Source organism: Chiloscyllium plagiosum, unplaced genomic scaffold (genome assembly GCF_037043375.1).
Source record: "Chiloscyllium plagiosum isolate Xiang-an unplaced genomic scaffold, Cpla_swu_hap1 HiC_scaffold_4, whole genome shotgun sequence".
Taxonomy (NCBI): Eukaryota; Metazoa; Chordata; class Chondrichthyes; order Orectolobiformes; family Hemiscylliidae; genus Chiloscyllium; species Chiloscyllium plagiosum.
The window spans coordinates 99501650-99527567 of NW_028270142.1; the positions used below are offsets into that span (position 1 = coordinate 99501650).

A 25918-nucleotide genomic window follows, 5' to 3' on the forward strand; every position below is an offset into this window, starting at 1 on the left:
AATGAGATCTGCTTTGTAGATAATTGGTACTGATGGCAATTGAATTTGGCATTTTTCTGACCCTGGAGCTTGGAATTATTAAACATTACGCAGCATGGTTGTGACAGCCAAAGGAATCAAAGTCTCTTTTTTAGTCAAAAGGTTATCTAAATTTGTTGATAACAAAAAAACTTCTTGAATTTTGATGCTTTTTGGAACATCATAGGTCAAAAAAATGTGTTCTGAAGATCAGCGCTGAGGTGTGTTCATGTGTCTGTCTCTGCACTGTTTCCTGAGGTAGCAGGCCCATTCCCAATAGCACCCAGCCCACAACCTCTCCCCATCCTCTCTCTCCCTGCCACAAATATTCAAAACTCTAAATGACCGGGACATTTTCTTCTGAGTCAGGTTGTAGAGTCAGGAACTTTGTTCTCTTGTCTCAGGAATAAAGATTTACTCCTCAGTTATTGCTAGAATGCACTATCAGAAGATGTGTTAGGATCATATTCAAATGAAGAGGGAAGGAAATTGCAAATTTATGAAGAACGAGTATTGGGGTGAGATTAATTGGTATCAGCACAAGAGCGGTAGGTTAAATACCCTTCTTGTATACCATATCAATTTACATTAGCACTAGTTCTCCCTCCACAGTTGCAGAGTTTCCTGAGTTGTTTTCTACAATTTCAGTTGGTTTAATTGCATAAATGCATGACTCTCTTTTCACTATTCAGCTGACTAGTGTATATTATTAAATTTGTAGCATTAGTGAAATACAGGGATTATTAATTTAATTATAGTCTATCACTAAGCGATCAGACATACTGCAATAATCCACATATTCATTGTTTTCCTGAAGTAAATCAACATGATTAAGAGTAATAACATTATTCAAAGTAAACCTGCAACTGCATAAATTGAAAGCTGTGCTATACTCATTGACATCAATCTCTGAATAAAATGCCAGTACATTTCTCCTGTCAGATCATTTTATTCACGTATATCACTGTGTAAAACTGCAACTCAAATTTTGTGAACCAATTTTCTTTTGATTTTTTTGTTAGTATATTTATTAGCAAATTTTTTTAACTTTACAAACATATAAAATTATTGAAAAATACAATCAATAACAAATATCAGCATAATAAAAAGAAAAGAACCACAAAATACAACACAACTACTATCTACTAACTACAAACCTACCCTATAATACAAAACAAACCCTAACACTGTGCAAAGCAACACCCAAAAAAAGACAGAAAAGCAAAACAAAAAAACCCCCACAAAATACAGAACAGCTACGCTTGGTGCAAAGCTCCCAAACAAAGGAACGGGAGCATTGTATATATACCCGTATTAACTCAGGAGACCCCCCTCCAGGGCCCAGGGCTTGACAAATCTAACTAACCTGGTTAAACAAACGCCCTAGTTAAGATAACTGACAAATCTATATCCAAATAACTCAAGTAGGGCTGCCATGTCTTATAAAAATGGTCTGTTGTGTGGTATACTATGTTTGTAAAAAGGTCCAAGGGAATGTGCTTCATAATTAATTTCTGCCATCCCAGCAAGCCTGGCAGGTTCTCAAACACAATTCACCAGAATATTCTTCCGTGCACAGTATGCAAGAATATTAAATAGTTTCTTCCCATGCCCGTCTAAAGATGGTAAATTCGGTAGACCTAAGAGGAGAAATATCGGGTCTACTTTGACTTCAGTCCTTAATAACCTTCCTATCTCTCCCGCCACAGCGCTCCAATAAACATGGAGCCTGTGGCATGTCCAGAAGTAATGGGTAAGAGTACTTACACTTATTTTACATTTGGGACACACTGAAGATGCCCCTTTTTTAAACTTCACCAGACGGTCTGGTGCCAGATGAGCCCTAAGCAGAACTTTTAACTGCGTAGTGCATGTCCTATTACAGATTGAGATCTTTTGAGTATTCTCCCAAATATTCTCCCATGTTTCAGAAGAGATCTCCACTCCTAGCTCTTGCTCCCAGACCTCACATAACCGGTTAATATCCTGCCAGGCCCTGCCACCCAGCAGGCGATAGAGGGCACTAACCGAAAGGGTGCTGATGGAGCATAGCAACAATCTCTCTGTATCAGGCTTAGAGGGCTTAGTGAGAAGCACAGTGAAATCCCTAACCTGAAAAAAATGGAAAAGATCTCTGCTGGGCAACCCGTATTTGCGGCTCAGTTGCTCAAAACATGTCATAACCTCCCCCTCAAACAACTCTCCCAAACTAGAAACTCCTCTCGCTGCCCATAGTTTGAACCCTGAGTCCATCATCCCTGGTCAGAACCCTGATATGCCAACTACAGGTGTAAGTGGCGAAGTCTTGGATAAACAACCCTCACTCTGAAGCATCGTCCTCCATGACTTGACTGTACTAATGACAATGGGGTTCCGGCAATGGTCCATAACTGTCCTCATCGTATCCATGTACAACAGGTTAGTAAGAGGGCACTTTGCCTGGGAGGTCTCAATATCCAGCCATATTGAGTTCGGATCGTTACCTACCCAATCACAGACAAAGGACAGCAGGGAACTCAATTGATACCTCCTGATGTCTGGGAAATCAACTCCTCCCCCTCCTTGAGGCAACTGCAATTTAGTAAGTTTGATGAGGGGCCACCCACAATGCCAGACAAAGGAACCAAACCATCCCATAAGCTTCCGCAGCGTTGACCTGGGAAACATTGTAGGGAGCATACGCATGGGATAAAGCAAATGAGGAAGAACATTCATCTTAATGAGAGATATTCGGCCCAGCCATGAGTTTGGAATAGCTTCCCATCTCTGGAGATCTCGCCTAATATTGTCGAGCAAGTGAGCAAAGTTAGTCTGAAATAACAGATCAAACTTGGGGGTAATAAAAATGCCTAGGTAGTGGAACCCTGCCCGTGACCACTTAAAAGGGAACTTAGGGCTACACTTTGGGGTGGCACGGTGGTTTGCACTGCTGCCTCACACCGCCAGAGACCCGGGTTCAATTCCCGCCTCAGGCGACTCTCTGTGTGGAGTTTGCACATTCGCCCTGTGTCTGTGTAGGTTTCTTCCGGGTGCTCTGGTTTCCTCCCACAGTCCAAAAACGTGCAGGTTAGGTGAATTAGCCATGCTAAATTGCCCATAGCGTTAGGTGTAGGGGAATGGGTCTGGGTGGGTTGTGCTTCAGCAGGTCGGTGTGGAGTCGTTGGGCTGAATGGCCTGTTTACACACTGCAAGTAATCTAATCTAAAGTTCCCCAAAAGGATAGCCTCCAATTTTGCAAAGTTAATCTTATATCCTGAAATAGCCCCAAATGAATTGATACATTGTATCAAATGGGGTACGGAGGTCATCGGGTTTGATAAAAACAGAAGGATATCATCCGCGTACAGTGTAATCTTGTGTGCCCTCGATCCCACTTCTGGAGCGGTTATGTGGACGTTCTGACGAATGGCTTCTGCCAGCAGCTCTATCACCAACGTAAGCAACAACAGTGAGAAGGGCCAGCCTTGCCGACTACCCCTACCAATCCTAAAATTCCCAGACTTCACCCCATTGGTGATGACCGCAGCCAGAGGGTGGTATATAAAACCTCCACCTATCTAGCAAAGACTCTACCCAACCCAAACTGTTCTAAGACATAAAAAAGATACGGCCATTCCACCCGGTCAAATGCTTCCTCTGCATTCTAAAGAAATCACCAACCCCTGAATGGATCATTGCTGACAAACTTGACCATATTCAGCAACCTTCTAACATTATTAGAGAACCTACAGCCCCTTATAAAGCCTGTCTGATCCTCTTTAATAATATAGGGCAACACCCTTTCCAATCTCCGTGCCAGGATCTTGGACAGAATCTCGAAATCTGAATTTAGTAGAGAGATGGGCCGTATGAGGCATAATCCTCAGGAACCTTCCCCTTCTTAAGAATTAAGGAAATATTAGCTTCTCTCAAAGATGGTGGTAGGCATTTATGCATATAGGATTGATTGTACATCTCCAACACCGGCCCTGACAGAATCCCTATAAACACCTTATAAAGCTCACTGGGAGGCCATCAGGGCCAGGCGCTTTCCCTCTCTGAAGTTGCCTAGCTGCCTCCTGTATTTCCTGAACTGTCAAGGGGGCATTAAGGAGAGAGGCCTGTTCCAAGGTTACCCCTGCGATGTCCAGGTTCTTAAACAAAGGTCTCCATTTTAGCCCTCCAGTCTTCGCAACCTTCAGACCGATACAATTCAGAGTAAAAGCTCCGAAAAGCCTCGTTAATCTTTTTAGCATCGTATGTACGGACCCCGGCGTTGTCTCTGATTGCAGTAATGGATTGGGGAGCACGCTCTTTCCTAGTCAGGTACGCTAAATACTTCCCTGGCCTATCCCCATATTGGAACAGCCTTTGTCTAGCAAAAGCAAGTTCTTTCTTTGCGTTTTGTGTCAGTATTGAATTCAAGGCAGCCCGGAGGGCCATGATCCACTGTAGCTTAGTCACAGAAGGCCGCACAAATTGTGCTGCCTCGGCAGCTTTCAACCGCATCTCAAGTAGATGCTGCTGTTCCTCTTTCTATTGTTTCTGGCTAGCCGAATAGGAAATAGCTAATCCCCTAGCAAAGGCCTTAGCAGTCTCCCAGAGCATGGACGAACTACTAGCCATGCCTGAGTTGATAGTCAAGAATTCCTGAAACTCCTTCAAAATGTATTCCACAAATTTGGTATCCTTAAGAAGAAAAGGGTCCAAACACCAGTGCCGCAAACCTAACCCTTCACTCTTGGCCTTCACCTCCAAATATACTGCCGCGTGATCAGAGATAACTATGTTCCCAATTTTACAACCTATAATCGAATCCAGAAGGGCCGAGGGAGCCAGAAAGAGGTCAATCCTCATGTGACATTTATGTGGGTTTGAAAAAAAGGTGAAGTCCCTGCCGGTAAGATGAAGACATCTCCAAATATTCACCAGCCCCAAATCCTCGCATAAGTCAACCACCTGCTTGGCCTGTGAAAAAAATAGTTGGGGGCCCACAAGGCATCCTGTCAACTGTTGGATCCAAAAGACAATTAAAATCCCTCCATATAATAATGTGCTGTGTTCTAAAAGCACTCAACTTAGAGAAAGCACTAATCAAAAATTTGAGGGGATGCACGGAGGACAGTAGACATTTAAAATACCATATTCTTCCCCATGTATCAGGGCTTTAAGTATCACAAACCGTCCCTGCTCATCTTTCACCTGCACTAATAATGTGAATGGAAGATTTTTATGGATAAGTACCACCACTCCCCTACTTTTAGTAGTAAAGGGTGAAAAGAATACCCGGTCATAACCCCCCTGTTGTAATTTCAGGTGTTCCCCATCATCAAGATGGGTTTCCTGCAACAAAACGATATCAACCCTTTCCCTCTTAAGGCTAGAAAGTACTTTTTTCCTTTTAACAGGCGAATGACTTCCCTTAATGTTCCAGGTGCACCATTTAATAAGACACTTAGCCATATCCCCTTTCAGAGACCCTTGAACCCCTTGGAGGGAGAATCCTGTTTCCAAAGTGCTGAGCATAAGTAAATAAAGACTCATAGAGTCGAAGAACTATATATACAAAAACTACTCTATCATAAATATAAAAAATTATTACTACCAAAAAACTACAAAGAAAACCAACTATAAAACCTTGAATGGAAGACTCTTCCCCCTGCCCATAGGAGGCACTCACCCTACCCATCCCCTCCTTCACAGCTCCTTCAAACCCGGACTGTGCCCCAGCCTTAGGCCAGAAAGTTAACAAGGAGATGATCCTTAAATCAACAGAAAAAAGATCAAGTCAGGGTGAGCACACCACCCATCCCTGGCTTCATGTCACCCCTACTTGTGACTAAAAGAGAAAAGAACAAACAAAAAAAGGGGGAGAGACAACAAAATGTCCCATCAGAAAGTCCAGTTATTAAAAAAAAAGGAACAACTTATTCCAAGATCTTTTCCCCCCTTTCCAAAAAGGAAATTATTAGGGAGAAAGAAAGGAATAAAGAAAGGAATAAAAAAAGGAAGAGAAAACATGGAGAAAGATAAAAAAAAAAGAACAAACATTAACCGTACTCTTCAGGCCAATCTGTCTATTTTAAAGTGTCTACAAAGTTTTTAGCTTTATCTGCTGAGTCAAATTTATAAATGGAGTCCTCATGGCTGAAACAGAGCACTGTGGGGTATCTCATGGAGTACTGAATGCCCAGGTTCCTCAGCCTCTTTTTAACTTCATCGAAGGACTTCCTCTTTCAGATTACAGCTGCAGAGAAATCCTGGAAAAACATGATTTTTGACCCCTTTTACAGCAGTGCCTGTGGATCTTTTCCCAGGGATCTGGAAGCTCCAATGACTTTTTGCTTGTCCTTATATGAATGGAAGTGCACTAGGACCGAGTGGGGGCACTGCACCGGCCCTGACCTGTGCACTGTAACCCGATAAACCCTTTCAATCTGCAGGCTGCTGGACTCGATGTGAAGGCCCAAAAACTTCGGCAGCCAGTTTTCAAAGAAGTTGACTGGTTGCTCACCTTCCTCACCTTCAGGGAGCCCGACAATTCAGAGATTTATCCTCCGACCTGATTTTCGAGGTCGTCGATATGGTCGCGCAAGACCGCACCTCTTGCTCCAGCACATGGATCCAACTGGATGAGGATTCCATTGCAGCTTCCGAGGCATTAGTTAGACCCTCCACCTCCTCCAGCCTCTCCCCGAGGCCCTGGATCTCCTGCTTATGCTTCTGCAGCATGGATGCGATAAGTTGGACCTGGGCACGAATCTCCCCACGGATCTCCTCAATCGCAGCCCCAACTTTCAAGGTAAGTCCCTCCATCGCCGCAGCCAATTCCTGTTAGTCTGTCAGGTCCCCGGGGAGAGGCTGCTGCTGCTGCAGTCTCTGGTGTAGTAGGCGCTGCAGGGGAGTGTCCTCCCTGCTGCTGTTTGCTTGTTCCTTCTCCCTTTGGCATTCTTCCCACTCCCAAATATTATCAAATATGTGTTCTGTAAGGTTTTAAACTAATAATTCCACCGCATAAATTGGCCAGGAATGGCAAAAGAAAATCAGTATGCTTTGGCTGTTAGGCAGAGCTGTCCACAGCAGTTCTACAGAATCACTGCCATCTTGCTGAGTTCTCTTTCAATGTTTTAACATGTTAAAATATACCCCATATATATTTGTGCAGAAGTAAAAATTTTGACACGAATTTTAAACAAAACTTAAAGCATTTAAAGCATTTAATTTTCATTAGCATCTATACAGAGGTGATGGTCTAGTGGTATTACCACTGGACTGTTAATCCAGAGACCCAGGGAATATTTGGGGGATCTAGGTCCAAATCCCTCTAAGGCAGATGATGAAATTTGGAATTAGCAGCCTAATGGATGACTGGGAATCAATTGTGGGACAAGACCCATTGGTTAACTTATGTCCTTTAGGGAAGAAACTGCCAACTGATGTGACTCAGAGCCACAGTAATGTGGTTGACCTTAACTGCCCTGTGGGCATCTAGGGATAGGCACTAAATGGTGGCCCAGCCAGCAATGCCCATAGCCTGTGAACGAATTTAAAAAATCAAATGATTGACATCATCTGTATTATATTTTGGTTCTGACATTTTGGAGTGTTGATCCCTGAAAAACTAGGGTTGACTATTTTTGCTTTATTAGGTCAACCATCATGGAGTTGACTTTTAATTGAGGTTGACTTAGACTTGAGAAAAACAGTAGTGGACAGGATCAATTCCATTCATGGCTCCTTGATGGAGCATAACATTTATTAGGTACCTCGTAAGTTTTCTGCAGAGAATACATCAAAATCTCTTTGGAGGTTGTACTGAAGATCTTTCACCAATGTAGCTTCCTGATAGAATTCTACAATAATACAAAGAAAAAACTTTCATCTGCTCAATTAATTCAACCATATTTGTAGACTTGTTGTGATAGCATGCATAATGTTATGCCTGGTCTACTTTAAGTCATTTCTGCATTTACACTGTCGGATTTTTAAAATATTTAAGCATTCGTTATATTTGCTATGGTAGAAACGATAGTTCTTAAACTGAAAAGATAGTGCCCTTAAGAGCACAGGGTCATCAATTACATAGGATCAAGTATCTTGAAAGATTGGAGCTTGAGATGATAGATAGTGGTTATTTTCCATTATTGTGGATACATTCTAAGTGGAGATAGACAGTTTATTTGTCTCTCAGGGAAAAATAGGATACGTGGAATAATTAGGAAAATGAAAGTGAAGTCTAAGATCAGTGATGATCATATGGAAAGGCAGAGCTAACTCAACAGACTACATAATCCTACTTCTATTACTTATGTTCTGATGTGCTTTTAACTGCTTTTAATTTTAGTGTTGCTTCAAAATAACTGAATGCGATGATACAGGCTCCTGATGGCTACTGAGCTACTTGTCCATACTCTCTCAGGTCGGGGAGTTGGTATAAATTAGGCAAATCTAGAAAATCATTTGAGTGATCACTCAATACATTTCATGGAGGCAGTGAAAGGAGAATTGGGAATGGCAGATAATTGATATCAATGGAAATCCTAACCCAACCAATGTGGGGCATGATCCAGCCACAGTGGAAGGAAATCATAGACATCAAAAGCAGAAAAGCCCATAACTGATTGTAAGCTTTCATGAAGGGTGAAATACAAACCATAACTCTCTGTCTCAAATGTTCAGTCTGCTATGAATTTTTGCAATTTCCTACATTTGTATGCTGTTGAGCATGAAATATAAAATCCTCATTAAGTTTGGAAAGAATATTTTGTAAATGTACCGTGTTCCTGTTAACATGTCAATGTGTGAGCCTAAAAATACATACATCTTCAAGATTTGTTATTTTGTTTGTTTAAGAAAGAAATGGCACGCAAAACTGCTTTTCCCAGAGAAAATGGAGGAAGTGAACTCAAATCTCAAGAATGTCTAGAATTTATACTGCCGAATAGAATCTTAACAATAGTGAAAATAAATGTACATTTCTATATCATGTTACACTTCTAAATCCAATTTTGGGTAACAAGATCTTTTAATGAATCTCCAGGTCCATCACTTGAGCCAGGCTCTGCATGCTTTTGCTTGAGGCTACATTGGCGCAGGGAAAGACAGTTAAAACTAAACAGAATCTAAATCACAATTTGCCATAACACATCAGGAAGAGACCAGCTATTGCCAGCAATTTAATAATTCCCATATTTATAAATTAATTGGAGTATGAGGAACTTAAATGACAACAAAATATGCAAATTGGTTCTACAGCATGAATCAACATTTCATAATGGACAGGAAGCAAGAACCAGTCTGCATTCTACATCCGTCAATTAGAGGCCATAATTCACAAATAATATAATTTTTTTTCACAAACTGTATAAGCAATATTTTTAATGTGACATTCTCTGTTCCAAATAAACCAAAATGCTGGAAACACTTTAAGGTTTGTTTGCTACTTAACAAGCCTTTTCAAATATAAAGTTCTCTGAAGACACTATTCTGCCCTATACATAGAAATATTTTTAAGCTCTGAAGGATCTATAAAGCTACATGGTGACATATAATGTAATTTTTAGTCAGTAAAAAGCTGTGTGTCCAAGTGTTATTGAAATGGTAGAAGTCATAGGAGACCAGTTTATAGCCCAACAGGTTAATTTAAAATCGCAAGCTTTTGCAGCGCTGTTCCTTCATCAGGTGAAGTTTTAAATAAACCTGTTGGTCTATATCTTGATGTCATGTGACTTCTGACTCTGTATACCCTAGTCCAAGGCTGGCACCTCCACATCATGGCAGCCATTAAAATGCTAGTAACAGGTTATTCTGGATCCTTGCTATACAAAAACTGTTTCTCTGACTGGAGATTTTCTGATGAATTTGTAGCTCTTTGACTTTAGCTGCTACTACATTTCATTAAAAACAACTCTTCCTTTTAGTGCAGACACACAAATATTTTAGATGTACCAGATGATACCGACACAATCTCATCAAAAATACAGCAATAAGAAGGAACACTGAGGCAATATTTGCAAATTCCAACCTTTCCAGCTCTTACTGATCTCATCAATGCCATGAGACTGGAGGAGGCATTAGAGGAGGGAAGTGATAGCACTCGAGAGGGTGCAGAGGAGATTTCCCAGAATGTCGCCGAGGCTGTAGAGCTTCAGTTATGAAGAAAGGTTGAACAGACTGTGGTTGTTTTCCTTAGCAAAGAGGAGATTGACAGGGGACATGATTAAGATGTATAAAATTATAAGGGGGATAGTTAGGGTAGACAGGAAAAAATACTTCCTCTTGATGGAAGCATCAATGACGATGAGGCATAGACTTAAGATAAGTGGCAGAAGATTTAGAGGAGGTGTGAGGAATATGTTTTTCACCCAGAGGGTGGTGAGAATCTGGAACTTACTACCTGTAAGGATGGTAAAGGCAGAAACCCTCATAGTAGTATTTAGATATGCACTTGTGATGCGAAGGCATGCAGGGCTACAGGCCAAATGCTGACAAAGGGGATTAGAATAGTTAGTTGGCTGTTGTTGAATAGCACAGATGTGGTGGGCCAAAGGGCCTTTTTCTGTACTGTCAATCTTTATGACTCTATGGCTGTGCAAAAAAGGAGATGGGGGAAAAAGATTCCAAAAGAGCTCAAGTAGTACTGCACAAAAAAAAAGCAGTTGGTTATTTTGTCCAGCGATTTGACATTCCAACTTAGATTTTTCATTCAATTAATTATAAAAGGACATTGAAAAATAATTTGTTTAGTAACGCATTCTTGCTCAAAAATCTTTCAAAATAAAATATCACTTACTGCCCAGCCTTACAATTTAGTGAGAAAGATGTGCAAATCCAAGAGATTTTAAGCAGGAATATGCTGTTGCAAAGTGTGGTATTCCATATTTCCTTATGCAAAGGTTTTATTTTACACTAGTTTTGTTAATTATATAGGTCACGGACAGTGTTACAGTGTTAACAATTAAGCCTGTGTGCTTTTGTAGTTTCTGGCAAGAAATAACTACTAGCATCTAGAGGACTTCTAATTAGGTATCAATAATCAAGGAATGCCAATAACCCACATTCATGCTGTTCACTAATATTAAATTTTGCTAAACTGGTTTCATGACAACGACAGATTTAACACAGGAGACACGGCTAACATCAAGGAACAATTTCACTTGGCTTCAGTTAAAGTTTCAGACTTTTCAGGCTATGGCAGTTACTCTACTTGAGGTTCAGCACATCCAGTGATAGATCTAACTCACCATATCCATAGCTCATTGACAAAATACATTTACGTGTGATTTAAGAAAAAATGTTACAGTGTAAGCTATGGAATGAACAATTTTAGATTAAATTTAGCACTGTTGTGCATTGCTGCAGAGTAACCAGAGTGGAATGTTATTTGTTGAACACAGGAAAGCATGAGTGTGCATGAATAATCAAGAGAGTTTTAAACCCAAATTAGGCTTTTAATTGCTTGTTTAGTATCCCAGACGAAGAGCTGCAGGGAAATGTCTACTCTGTGCGGAACTTTTGCAGAACTTTTAGAACCTTCCTACCTTCTTTTTTGCATAGAGTCATAGAGATCAAAAGCACAGAAAAAGGCCCTTTGGCCCTCACATCTGTGCCAGTCAAATGCGATAGACTTCAAACAGACCTATCAGCTCAAAACTGGGCATCCATGAGGTGATATTGACCAGCAGCACCAGTAGAAGTGTACTGCAGCACAATGTGACATCTCCTGGACCAGCATATCCTCCACTCTACAATAACCATCAAGCCAAACGATCTACACTGCTTCTCAAGTTCCTATCAGCCACTAAAACAAACAGAGTTAGTCATTTTGGATATTTATTAGGATCCTGGCACCTCTTTCAGGTACTGTAACAGAAATTAGGTGTTCAATATTGACTCTAAAAATCTTGAAAACCGTTGTGACCTTAGAAGTGGTTGCAAATCAATGCTATCCCATAAACATGATTTCAAAATCTGCCAAGGAAGGCAAAATGTCAGAATGATCCCTAAACTCCACAGTTTTCCCAACTTCATATCTCAAGTGTGATGCAGCTGAAATGCACTCTAGTTAATAGGACCAAAATTCACAGATCTCTTCCTTTTCTGCTCTAATGGGAACAATTCCAGTTTCTCCAATCTCTCCATGTAACTGAAGTCTTTCACCCTAGTACAATTCCAGTAAATCTCTTCTGTCATCTTTACTGAAGCAATGCCCATAGCAGGTCACACTATTTCAGCTGGGAGCCTAATCAGTGATTTATGAAGACTTAGCATACCATTCTTGTTTTTGTACTGTATGCCTTTATTTATATAGCCCAAAATTCTTTATGTCTGTTTCTCATCTTATCCTGTTACCTTCAAGCTTTTGTGTACATCAAAGCCGAGACCCTGCTTTTTTCATATTCTCTTTAAGATTGCACCATTTATATTCCTCCTGTCAAAGTTTTATCTGCACATGCTTGTCCATTTCTCCAATGTATGGCCTCCTGAAGATCGTTACTACACCCTTCATTGTTTCACACCTTTTAAATTATGTCATCTGTAAATTTTGAAAGTATGCCCACTATTCTGAAGTCTTTGCATTAATAATATGTTGAAAAGTACATTGGCACCAGCATCAATCTCTGGAGAACACCACTCCATACATTCCCCCGTTTAAAAAGCAACTATCTCTGCTTTGTGCTCTTTGACCAATTACACATCCACACTATAATGAAATGGGCTTCAATTTTGCTAATAAGTCTATTATATGGTACTTTATCAAGTCCCTTTACACATTAACCATGCCACCCCATCATCCCTCCCTCCTTTGCATTATCAAAGAAATCAATTAAATTAGTCACCACATTTTGCCTTTAGCATTTTTCCTTTATTAAGCCAATTTTTTTCCAAGAATTTACTATATTTAATCCTGGATTATTTGTTTCTCATAACAAATGTTAGGCTACTTGCCCTGTTGTTGCCAGGTTTAACATACTAGGAGAAAGTTTATTTTCGATGAGGATGTAATGTTTCCTATCCTCCAGCCTCTGGCATCACTTGCATCTCTAGGGAGATAGAAAGATAGTTCTGCAAGCTAACCAAATCTCACTGATACTTTCTTATTATATTGCTGATATTATCTTATCTTTCCTTGATAGATTCCTCCATGGATTTAGTAAGGGGAGGTCATGCTTGACAAACCTGTTGGAGTTCTTTGAAGAGGTGACAAGTAGGTTAGACCGGGGAAACCCAGTGGATGTGGTCTACCTAGACTTCAAAAGGCCTTTGATAAGGTGCCACACAGGAGGCTGCTGAGCAAGGTGAGGGCCCATGGTGTTCGAGGTGAGATACTGGTATGGATTGAGGACTGGCTGTCTGACAGAAGGCAGAGAGTTGGGATAAAAGGTTCTTTTTCAGAATGGCAGCCGGTGACAAGCGGTGTCCCGCAGGGTTCAGTGTTGGGGCCGCAGCTGTTCACATTATATATTAATGATCCGGAAGAAGGGACTGGGGGCATTCTAGCGAAGTTTGTCGATGATACAAAGTTAGGTGGACAGGCAGGTAGTACTGAGGAAGTGGGGAGGCTGCAGAAGGATCTAGACAGTTTGGAAGTGTGGTCCAGGAAATGGCTGATGGAATTCAATGTGAGCAAATGCGAGGTCTTGCACTTTGGAAAAAAGAATACAAGCATGGACTACTTTCTAAACGGTGAAAAAATTCATAAAGCCAAAGTACAGAGGGATCTGGGAGTGCTAGTTGAGGATTCTCTAAAGGTAAACATGCAGGTTGAGTCTGTGATTAAGAAAGCGAATGCAATGTTGTCAATTATCTCAAGAGGGTTGGAATATAAAAGCACCGTTGTGCTACTGAGACTTTATAAAGCTCTGGTTAGGCCCCATTTGGAGTACTGTGTCCAGTTTTGGTCCCCACACCTCAGGAAGGATATACTGGCACTGGAGCGTGTCCAGCGGAGATTCACACGGATGATCCCTGGAATGGTAGGTCTAAAATATGAGGAACGGCTGAGGATCCTGGGATTGTATTCATTGGAGTTTAGAAGATTAAGGGGAGATCTAATAGAAACTTACAAGATAATACATGGCTTGGAGAGGGTGGACGCTAAGAAATTGTTTCCGTTAGGTGAGGAGACTAGGACCCGTGGACACAGCCTTAGAATTAGAGGGGGTAAATTCAGAACAGAAATGCGGAGACATTTCTTCAGCCAGAGAGTGGTGGGCCTGTGGAATTCATTGCTGCAGAGTGCAGTGGAGGCTGGGACGCTAAATGTCTTCAAGGCAGAAATTGATAAATTCTTGATGTCACAAGGAATTAAGGGCTACGGGGAGAATGCGGGTAAGTGGAGTTGAAATGCCCATCAGCCATGATTGAAAGGTGGAGTGGACTCGATGGGCTGAATGGCCTTACTTCCGCTCCTATATCTTATGGTCTTATAGTCTTATAAATGCATCATCTCCAGATCAGATGATTTTCCAATTTGAACATTACCCCCTTTTAAGTATCTCCACTTTATCCATTTTTTCCCTTATATTCAATGTCTCCACCTTTGCTCTTATATTAACATTATCCTCTTTGGTGGAGGCAGGTATAAAGTCCATATTTATTACTTCAGCAAACTCTCTGCCTGCACTTGAAAATCTCCTTCTTGATCCGAGCAAGCCTTAACCTGTTATAAACTACCCTTTTATTGTGAATACATTTCTGAAACCTCTGTTACTCTTGTGTTATCCTCTAATCTATTCTAATGTGCTTTATTGGCTCCTCATATTTCTTTTTTTCTCACTCCTTCCAGGTGCTTTTAGAGTTCAGCTTGTTATTGAAGCTGTTTCATCTCCATCTCGTGGAGGGAGTTTCATCTTTGGATTTTCGTTATCCTTCATCGGAATGACACTCATCTATATCCAAGCAATGTCCGCTTTGAAGGCCTTGCATTTATTGCCTTATGTTCCAGTCATTATGAGATGCATGATTCTACCCAGAGATATTTTGCCAAGAAGAATCATATTTGCACTTTTTCTAGCCTTTACAGGTAAGTGTGCTGAGCCTTGCAGTCAGGTAGAGTGAGGGAGACTAGTCTTTCCCAGCTTGAGACTGAGGTAGATGGAGTAACTGGAAATTTGGGCAAAGTGGAAAGAGCATTACTTGTAAAGGATGAACAGTGAAGAAGGGTATTGGCCTGGAAAATCATGATATGGAATCTGTTTGCATGGACATTATAAATATCAAGGAACAGAAAATGGTGTTGGGGCTGTCTGTAGGACCCTAAACAATATTGAAGATAAAAAGGAAGGCATTAAGCAAGAAATCAGAGATGTATGCAATAAGAGAACAGCTGGAATCATGGCTGATTTACATATAGACTGGACAAATCAAAGTAGCAATGATATTGAGGAGGAGGATTTCTTGTAGCGTATAAGAGTTTTTTTTCATTTAGTGTATTGAGGAACCAATCAGAGAACAGGCTATTCTAGCCTGAGCAATAATAAAGTATTAATTAATTATCTTTTTGTGCACGGTCCTTTGAGGAAATGCGACCATAATATGATAGAATTCTTAATTACGATGGAGAGTAAAGCTGGTAAATTCAAAACTATGGTCCTGAATCTAGATAAATGGAATAACAAGAGCATGAAGCTCAAGCTGGCGACAAATTTTGGTGAAACTCAGCAGGTCTGGCAGCACTTGTGCAGAGAAAGCAGTTAATGTTTCAAGTCTGGTGACTTGTCAGAACTGACAGCAGCGAAGAAGAGGTTGCATTTTGCTGAAGACGGGTTGGGGATGTGAAAAGAAAGGTGAGCGGATAGATGGAGATGGAGCCAAGAGAGAGTGTGATAGGAAAGGTGTATTCAGACAAGGGGATTATTGAGAGTAAACCAGGTAAGAAGAGAAGCTGAATAAATGATAATGCGGGCTAAGAGTGGGTGAGAATGGGTTGGCTGTGCTGAAAGCAACCCAAATCATCACAGGAGCAGGGTGTGGGGGTTGGGTTTAAAAACATGGAAGGACGTAATCAGGCTGCAACGTTATTGAACCCAATGCTGAGTCCTAAAGGCTGCAGGGTTCCCAAGTGAAACATAAGGTGCTGTTTTTTGAGCTTGTGCTGAGCTTTGCTGGAGCACTGCAGCAGGCTTGAGGCAGAGATGTTGATGTGAGAACATGGTGCTGTGTTGAAGTGGCAGGCAACAGGAACCTCAGCGTCATTTTTACGGATATGTGCCGCCACCTCCAGTGGGATATCATGACCAGACAAGTATTTCCCTTCCGTCCTTTATCAGCATTCCACAGAGACTGTTCCTTCTGGGACATCTTGGTCCATTTCTCCTTCACTCCTAAACCCCGCTCCCCCCAGCACCTTCCCATGCAATCAGAGAAGGTGTAACTCCTGCGCATAAGCTTCCTCCCTCCTCAGTATCCAAGGGCTCAAGCACACCTTCCAGATGAAGCAGCGATTTACCCGCACTTCCTTCAATCTAGTCTACGGCATTCACTGCTCACAATGTGGTCTCCTCCACACTGGGGAAAGCGAAACATAGGCTGGGGGACTTCTTTGCACAGCATCTACGTTCTGCCTGTAAAAAAGGTCCAAAGACTCAGACAGAAGGAGGGACTTATCCATCACTAAAGACCTCCATAGATAAATAGACAAAGTCTTTTCCCTGGGGTCGGGGAGTCCAGACCTAGAGGGCATAGGTTGAGGGTGAGAGGGGAAAGATATAAAAGAGACCTAAGGGACAACTTTTTCACACAGAGGGTGGTATGTGTATGGAATGAGCTGCCAGAGGAAGTGGTGGAGGCTGGTACAACTGCAACATTTAAAAGGCATTTGGATGGGTATATGAATAAGAAGGGTTTGGAGGGATATGGGCCGGGTCTGGCAAGTGGAACTAAATTAGGCTGGGATATCTGGTGAACATGGATGAGTTGGACTGAAGGGTCTGTTTCCGTGCTCTACATCTCTATGACTCTATATGTTCTGCAGTCAAGAAGGTGTGAGTTAATTTGTCTGTGGTGAATCACTGAGTAGTATGTTTTGGTCTGACTGTTTGCTCACCATCCTCTGTGGCATTGACTGGGGGTTTTCGAAGCATTCTCTCACCGCGGACTGTTTAATACTTACTGACTGTCTGGGTGATTATTTCACAGCTCATTTCCATCCACAGTGTCGACTAAGCCAAAGGGCATGTCTTGGAAAGCTGACTACTTCAAATATTCCTGCCATCATTTTTGATGGACGGGAAATGTTACCAAGCGAAGAGTCTTCTACCATTGTCACTCTGTTGTGAGATTATAGTGAGATATAAACAGAGGTGAGTCTGTCAATCTAATGATGCATAGGAACCTTTCTTAATTTAGGGCGGCACGGTTGCTCAGTGGTTAGCACTGCTGCCTCACAGTGCCAGGGACCCGGGTTCGACTCCAACCTTGGGTCTCTGTCTGTGTGGAGTTTGCACGTTCTCCCTGGGTGCTCCAGTTTCCTCCCACAATCCAAAATTGTGCAGGTCAGGTGAATTGGCCATGTTAAATTGCCCATAGTGTTAGATGCATTAGTCAGGGGTCAATATAGGGTAGGGGAATGGGTCTGGGTGGGTTACTCTTTGGAGGGTCGGTGTGGACTTGTTGGGCCAAAGGGCCTGTTTGCATACTGTAGGGAATCTAATCTAACCTAACTGTTTGTACTATATACTTAAGAAGGAGAGAGCAACATTGCTAATCTGAACTATTCATAAACACAATAGGATTTACCCATTATTTTATAGAATTGGGAAAATATTGGAGTAGGAGACTTGGCAGTTAAAATTAGTGCAGCAACTTCTTGTCATCTCCCAGTATTAGCCTTTTCTGTTCAGCAGGCATATCAGAAGACAGTGTATCGTCTTCAAATGTGTATATCCATTCCTAACTCAGCAATGTTGCTCCACTAGTAGGTACAGATTGGTCTGCTTAGAACAATATAAGATTAATTGTTCTGAATTATACTGCTAGCTCAGTATCATTCTGTGCTCAGTTAATCAGAGCTTTGCTGAGCAGTGCCTATATGCTGGTTAGCATTTTACAGACAGTAATTGGTGAGTAGAATCAGTGATTCTTTATATTGAAATTTTAAAAATTTACTTTAAAAAAAAAACACATGGTTCATTCAAACTACTTGGGACCTTTATAAAGTTTTACTTATACACCAGTTTCAATTAAAGTAAAAGCCAGTGCAAAACTCTAATGCTGTGAGACTACCATTTCAAAATTATTTCAGAATATTGTGCAAGTTTTCATGTCTTATTTGTACAATTATTTCACTCCCTAGTTGTACTCATGGGGTGTGGTGACACTTAACCCAGACCAGTTGCTTCTCTCCAATGCAAGAGTAATCCTCTGGTCCAGAAGGACTATGGTGACTTCATAATAAAATTGGGAAGAGTTTGCAAACATATTTTCTAGCCTAAGCAATATGAATCATAACAATTTTGTAACAGAATAATGTTTTGTACCAACTCTGAGAATTTCCAGAGTTTGGAAACATTACACATATTGGCCCATAATTTGCTGTCAAGGTAACAGACTGATACTGCTAATTGTAATTGGCACACAAATACAGCAGTAATGTCAGGTGACAGCAGCTCACGTGGTAAAACACAGAATTCCACATTGCTGTTTGGGTTGTGCTACTCCATGGTTAGGTTTGTGATAAATACCATCTCAGTGTCTGCTTCACTTTTAGTATATATTGAATGTTGTGAGGTTAATGCACTTGGGACAGAAACACACATGCAAAAAAAACGTGCTCCTGAGATTTACCTCTATTTCACTCCAGTCCAACCACCTATTGTAATGTGATTAAAGTTATTTACAGCTAGCCAATTCCTTACACTGAAAATTAACCATGCATAGAGATTCATTTTCTTCAAATCATCACGATCGCTAGAGATTTAAAAATTGTACATTTTAAGAAAATATAAAGAATTTTGACAAATTTATAAGTTAAGTTGAACAAATATAACTGTTTGTTCCTCTCTCCTTTCACACTCTTCACCCATAAGACCATAAGACATAGGAGCGGAAGTAAGGGCATTCGGCCCATCGAGTCCACTCCGCCATTCAATCATGGCTGATGGGCATTTCAACTCCACTTACCCGCATTCTCGCCCGTAGCCCTTAATTCCTTGTGACATCAAGAATTTATCAATTTCTGCCTTGAAGACATTTAGCGTCCCAGCCTCCACTGCACTCTGCAGCAATGAATTCCACAGGCCCACCACTCTCTGGCTGAAGAAATGTCTCCGCATTTCTGTTCTGAATTTAACCCCTCTAATTCTAGGACTGTGTCCACGGGTCCTAGTCTCCTCGCCTAACGGAAACAATTTCCTAATGTCCACCCTCTCCAAGCCATGTATTATCTTGTAAGTTTCTATTAGATCTCCCCTTAATCTTCTAAACTCCAATGAATACAATCCCAGGATCCTCAGCCGTTCATCATATGTTAGACCTACCATTCCAGGGATCATCCGTGTGAATCTCCGCTGGACACGCTCCAGTGCCAGTATGTCCTTCCTGAGGCGTGGGGACCAAAACTGGACACAGTACTCCAAATGGGGCCTAACCAGAGTTTTATAAAGTCTCAGTAGCACAACGGTGCTTTTATATTCCAACCCTCTTGAGATAATTGACAACATTGCATTCGCTTTCTTAATCACGGACTCAACCTGCATGTTTACCTTTAGAGAATCCTCAACTAGCACTCCCAGATCCCTCTGTACTTTGGCTTTACAAATTTTCTCACCGTTTAGAAAGTAATCCATGTTTCTATTCTTTTTTCCAAAGTGCAAGACCTCACATTTGCTCACATTGAATTCCATCAGCCATTTCCTGGACCACTCCTCTAAACTGTCTAGATCCTTCTGCAGCCTCCCCACTTCCTCAGCACTACCTGCCTGTCCACCTAACTTTGTATCATCGGCAAACTTTGCTAGAATGCCCCCAGTCCCTTCATCCAGATCATTAATATATAATGTGAACAGCTGCGGCCCCAACATTGAACCCTGCGGGACACCGCTTGTCACCGGCTGCCATTCTGAAAAAGAACCTTTTATCCCAACTCTCTGCCTTCTGTCAGACAGCCAATCCTCAATCTATACCAGTAGCTCACCTCGAACACCATGGGCCCTCACCTTGCTCAGCAGCCTCCCGTGTGGCACCTTATCAAAGGCCTTTTGGAAATCTCGGTAGACCACATCCACTGGGTTTCCCCGGTCTAACCTACTTGTCACCTCCTCAAAGAACTCCAACAGTTCTTGTTATTTTTCCTCTCTTTTCTATCTGGACCAGATTTAATACCAAACTCTCCTGCTCAAATTTACATTTCAATCGACCTCATAGAATTTTAGGAGATAGTGAGGACTGCAGATGCTGGAGAGTCAGGCTTGATAAAAGTGTAGTGCTGGAAAAAGCACAGCAGGTCAGGCTGCGATGTTTCGGGCACGACGCTTCTTCCAAAGAAGTAAGTCACCTAGTTCCATTTCTCTGAGTGATTAAGGAGACATGCAATTGCTTGTCCAGTTCATTCAATTTACAGACAACTAATCTGTTTCTACTTTCAGCAAAATGTATAAATCTAAATACGCGCAGACAATTCTAACTCGTGGTAGCTGCTATAAAATGCCTTGCCAAAGCAAATTGTGTTGTAATTATTCAATGAGTTCCATGTTTACTGAATAGAAGGTCTGGATGTTTTCATCAATAGAATGTTTTTGGTATTACACGATTAGTTATTTTATAACATATATTTAAATTGCACCCTTTCAAACTTAGAAACTCCTCTTAACTAAAATGAACAGGATTGTGAGGAAGTGGAAAAGTCCATTTACTGTAAAATTTTCAAAGGTGAAACTCTGAAGTACTGATGCAAAATGAGATGTCTTCGCTCTGAAAGGAGATATGATTTATCTGAGTTATGAAAAAATAGTGTCAAAGAGGGCACATCAATGTCCCAACATGCTAAGATAACTCCAGTCCCAGTTTTCACTGCAACATTTAATTATGTGTCTTTTTCCACCCACTCTCACTCTCATAACATTGAAAATGAACCAATGAAGGACTAAAGTGCTCGACATGTATGTGAGCACTGAAGTGCAAAGCTCCTTTGCCGTTAATCTCAGTAAAAGGCACAGTTGGCAATGTAACTTGAGGCTGCAAATTGACTTTGTGCTGTATATACTCACTTGAGATTGACAGCTGGAGTAAAACTACAACCCTAGATGAAAAGAAGTTGCTCCTTCTGCAGAGGTTATTCTGATCAAAGGCAAGGTTGTTGCTCCAAAACATTCATATATAGGCTACACTAAATTAATACTTGAACAACTCTTACCTTAAAAACAAACATTTCACCTCTTAAGATAGCCAGAGTGTTGAAATTTCCATCACAGATATTGGGCTTGATGCCTGGATAAGAAGGTTTATCCCTCGTCGGAGGTCGAGGAGGTCTTGGCTGTCTGTTGGGTTTCCTTGGATCCAATGGAGGATTGGAACGATGCGGCGGTACTGTAGGTAAGGGTTTCGTAGGATGTATAATCTTATCTGGTGGACCTAATGAAAAATGTAGTCAGAAACATAAAAGTAATCAACAAGAATAGTCACCAACTTTCAAATATCAAAACAAAAATTGGGTTAGACTTCAGATCTGCCACGTGGGCATTAAACTAACATTGTGGAAGAGCACTTGTTAGAGAAACTGCCAGTGATCAGTTCACTGATGTCAATGGACAGTACCAGTTTTACACCGAGGTGGCAAGTTGAAGGGCTACAATTTGAAATGCGGCTACAATTTGAAATGCAGCTACAAACCATAGATCTTCTGGATGCCCTCTAAGTCATCTTGAGGGAGCTGGAAGCTTTCTGTATCCATGTATTGGTAAAAAGGGGCCATGATTGCACTAGGATCGTTGGAGTGTTCCAAGCCTAATGCATGACCAAGTTCATGAACCGCAACCAGAAATAGATCATTTCCTAAAGGAAAGAAAGAAAATGTTCTAAATTAACTACTATAAATAATTGTAAAAGAAAAATATGGTGATAATATATGGAAACATGATATTCATGAAGGGAAAATGAAATAAGAAAATATTGAGAAGAAAACTATTGTCATAAATACAAATATTAGAAAATTATTTTACTTTTACTAAGCACATTTCAGAGGTGCTTTAACTTCAATTCTTGTAGTAATTTTAGTGCAAGTTACACATGTCTCTTTAGAGAATGTTGTTTTCAAAATTTCCTGCCCCAACTTGGAATTGCATGGTAGCAACTGAAGCATTGTAGAGTGGGAGAAAACTGAAGAAAATACTGACAAATGCAATTATCTCCCACCAAACGTTAAAAACGTCATATTTCAAATCCTTTCCAGTCTTGCAAATAGCATTTCTAATTTTATAATTTATCATATTAATCCACAAATGTACTTTTTTTGCAATGTGCACCATTGTTGGTATTGCTGTAATGTTTGACAATATTTCTCCAAAGAATCCAATTAACAACTGCATTTTTAATGTTCCTTAAGCAAAAATATATCTTCAATGCACCTAAAGTAAAGACAATTAATATGGTTTCCTCCTAGATTAATAGACAATGGATCTCCGCTACAGGAAATTACTGAAGGAGTCCCTTAGGGCCGCATTCAATGTCCATGCATCTTCAACTGCTTCACCAATGAACTTCCATCTATCATATGGAGATAGTTGCAGATGACAGCACAATGTTTTGCAGTATTTGCAGCTTCAGAGGTACTGAGGCAGTCTGTGTCCAAATGCAGTCAGATGATATTCAGGATTGGACTGATAAGTGAGCAGCTACATTCATACCAGACAAGTACCAGGCGATATCCTTCTTCACAAAAGCAAACCTAACCATTGCCCCTTGATGTTAAATGGCATTGCCACAGCTGATTCCCCCACTACTAATATTCTAGGGTTATGACTGACCAGAACTGTACTTGCCATATGAGTACTATGGATACAAGAGTAGAGAACTCCTTGGCGAGTAACCTCCGCAGAACCTATCTACCAGGCGTAAGTCTTGAGTGTGATGGAATAATCTCTGCTTCCTTTATTGAGTGCATATTCAACATTCAAAAAGGTCCACATGACCCAGGACAAACAGTCTGATTAGCACCCAATCTAACACCTTCAACATTCACTCCCTCCACCACTAATGTCGAGTGGAAACAGTGTGTACCATGTTGCAGTGCTGCAACTTGCCAGAATTCCTTCAGCAGCACATTCCAGACCCAGAACCTCTAGCACCTAGAAAGACAGAGGCAGCAGATAGGGGGCCACGGTGGCACAATGGTTAGCATTGCTGCCTCACAGCGCCAGAGACCCGGGTTCAATTCCTGCCTCCAGCGACTGACTGTGTGGAGTTTGCACGTTCTCCCCGTGTCTGTGTGGGTTTCCTCCGGGTGCTCCGGTTTCCTCCCACAGTCCAAAGATGTGCAGGTCAGGTGAATTGGCCATGCTAAATTGCCCGTAGTGTTAGGTAAGGGGTAAATGTAGGGGTATGGGTGGGTTACGCTTCGGCGGGTCGGTGTGGACTTGTTGGGCCGAAGGGCCTGTTTCCACACTGTAAAGTAATCTAAAGTAATCTAATCTAATCTAAACCACCACCTACACGTTACCTATCAGGGTACACATACCTGCATTTGGAAACATATTGCCGTTCCTTTACAGCGGTTGTGTCAAAATCCTGGAACTTTCTTTTAAACTGCACCATTGGCTTACTGGCATGAAGTAGATGTTATTCAGTAACACTTTCTCAAGGGCAATTAGGGATAGGCAATAATTGCTGCTCTACTCGGTGCAATATAATTTAATGTGATTTTTAGAGTCTGCATATTTGAATTTGAGCAACTGCCATATGTGTGTTATGTGTGTCTGAAAGGGTTTAATGATTTAATTTATAAGTAGCCATGGTGTTTTCTTTTAAAGCATAATGTGAGAGAAATATTCCTGGAGAGAGATGGGAATTCCTTTACATTGTGAGAGTTTATGAGAGAACCAAGTTAACAGTGTAGTGCATTAAGCTTTCAGATAGAAGATTCTGGAATTGTTTTGGGCTTGGTTTGGAAAACCTTTTTTTTAGTTTCAGTTTTGGGCATGTTTGCAGAGTAATTACCTGAAACTGGATGTGTCTAAGAAATTGAGAAGATTATTTAGAATTGTTAAAAATAGGTGACCCTCGTGTCAGGAGTTTAGTAAAAGTTCCATACCAGAGATTTTTGGTTAAAAGCCTGGAGGGCTCACTTGAAGGTAACACAATTTAAGCTCAGTTGCGTGATGAAATAAGGAAGAAGCTAACAGATTCTCATGACAAAAAACTTGATGCCACAGCTAAGTCAAACCTTCTATGGTATTTGAGTACTGGAATGGGATGTTGTCAGGATTACTAGGATCATATTTTTACTATTTGTTTCAAAATCATTAACTGCATGCTACATGTAAATACTTCAGCTTATTCTATTTTATCTTCATTTCTTTCATGTAATAAACTTCTGTTGATTTGTTAAAACCCGATCTGCTAAATTGAGCGCTTATGATTAAATGAGAGACCACCTTATTCACCACAAAAACAACAATGCATGATCTATCAAGCCAAATTTCATTCGGGGATCTGACGTGTTCAGAAATGACATCAGCTGAGATCATAAAATCAGCGCTATCCTGTGAATGAATGAACAATACATTGGCTTGGTCTTGGTGCTCAGGTTGTTGTTCCCACTCACCATTGACTGTCGGTTGCGAGGGTAACATTGTCTTTAGGAGAAAGTGGGGACTGCAGATGCTGGAGATCAGAGCTGAAAAATGTGTTGCTGGAAAAGCGCAGCAGGTCAGGCAGCATCCAAGGAGCAGCAGAATCGACGTTTCGGGCATAAGCCCTTCTTCAGGATTCCTGAAGAAGGGCTTATGCCCAAAACGTCGATTCTCTTGCTCCTTGGATGCTGCCTGACCTGCTGCGCTTTTCCAGAAACACATTTTTCAGCTAACATTGTCTTTACTTCCTTAAATTTCTTTGACATTCTTCAGGTAATGAATTACAATCACCTTTAAACTCTCTAACAACCTTTAAGGCTCCAATATTTACCATACTAGGTCACAAACAAAGGTCCATTAGAGCACGAAACCATTCACTCTATAGCCAGGCTTCAAAACCAATTTTTAAAATGAATTTACATGGTTACAGAAATGCTTACAAGTTAATTATTTACCTTAGAATATCACATTTTATCATGTCCTACTCTATAATATTAGTAGAGTTAAAGCAAAAACATGTCAGTGCTATGATTCCAGCTGATGTTGAGACTGGATAATTCAGATCCTAGACTGGAGCCTGGCTTGATAGATCATGTTTCATTTTGTTTTGTTATAGTTTTAAAATAAGCAAACAAGGCTGCAGACTTTCTTTATAAACAACACAAAAGTTTATTTCATATTAACCCAAATTAAATAGAATAATCCAAACCATTTACCTTATAGTGCACATTCAAAGATTTAAACACACATTAAAAGTACGATCTCATTAATCCGAAACATTTCTTTAACAATGAAAAAGAAACAAAACATTAGCCAAAACACCACTCGTATAATGCGCACATCAGAGACTCTGTTCCTAACACCTCAATCGGTTTAAGGCATTTGCAACTTCAATTTTTGGACTGAAACTGCAGTGGCTTTTTCCTGGAGCTACCACACACCTGGGACTCACTGTACCCAGCTCTAAGTAACCTTTTCACAGTTTTGACCCTGACACTTCAGGTCTGTAATAACACTAATTTCTTCATTTCAAGGTGATCATCTCTAACACTCCCTTCTCAGAAGCAGAGCTCCATACAACCATTCTGTTACATGAGGTAACAATAGCCAAAGTTAAAAATGAAACTAAAAGTTCC

The 25918-nt window shown here is 40.9% G+C and overlaps 1 protein-coding gene across 2 annotated transcripts in view; it reads right to left on the reverse strand.

Annotated features, from left to right (window-relative positions):
* Positions 1-25918, reverse strand: part of mmp16a (matrix metallopeptidase 16a (membrane-inserted)) — a 253187-nt gene that overhangs the window by 61794 nt on the left and 165475 nt on the right. For both annotated transcript variants that reach the window (XM_043688130.2, XM_043688132.2), the window contains 2 exons: positions 21826-21987; positions 21350-21567 (listed from right to left, as the gene is read on the reverse strand). In XM_043688130.2, the coding sequence (XP_043544065.1) occupies positions 21350-21567; positions 21826-21987 (380 nt within the window). The remainder of the gene's footprint in view (positions 1-21349; positions 21568-21825; positions 21988-25918) is intronic.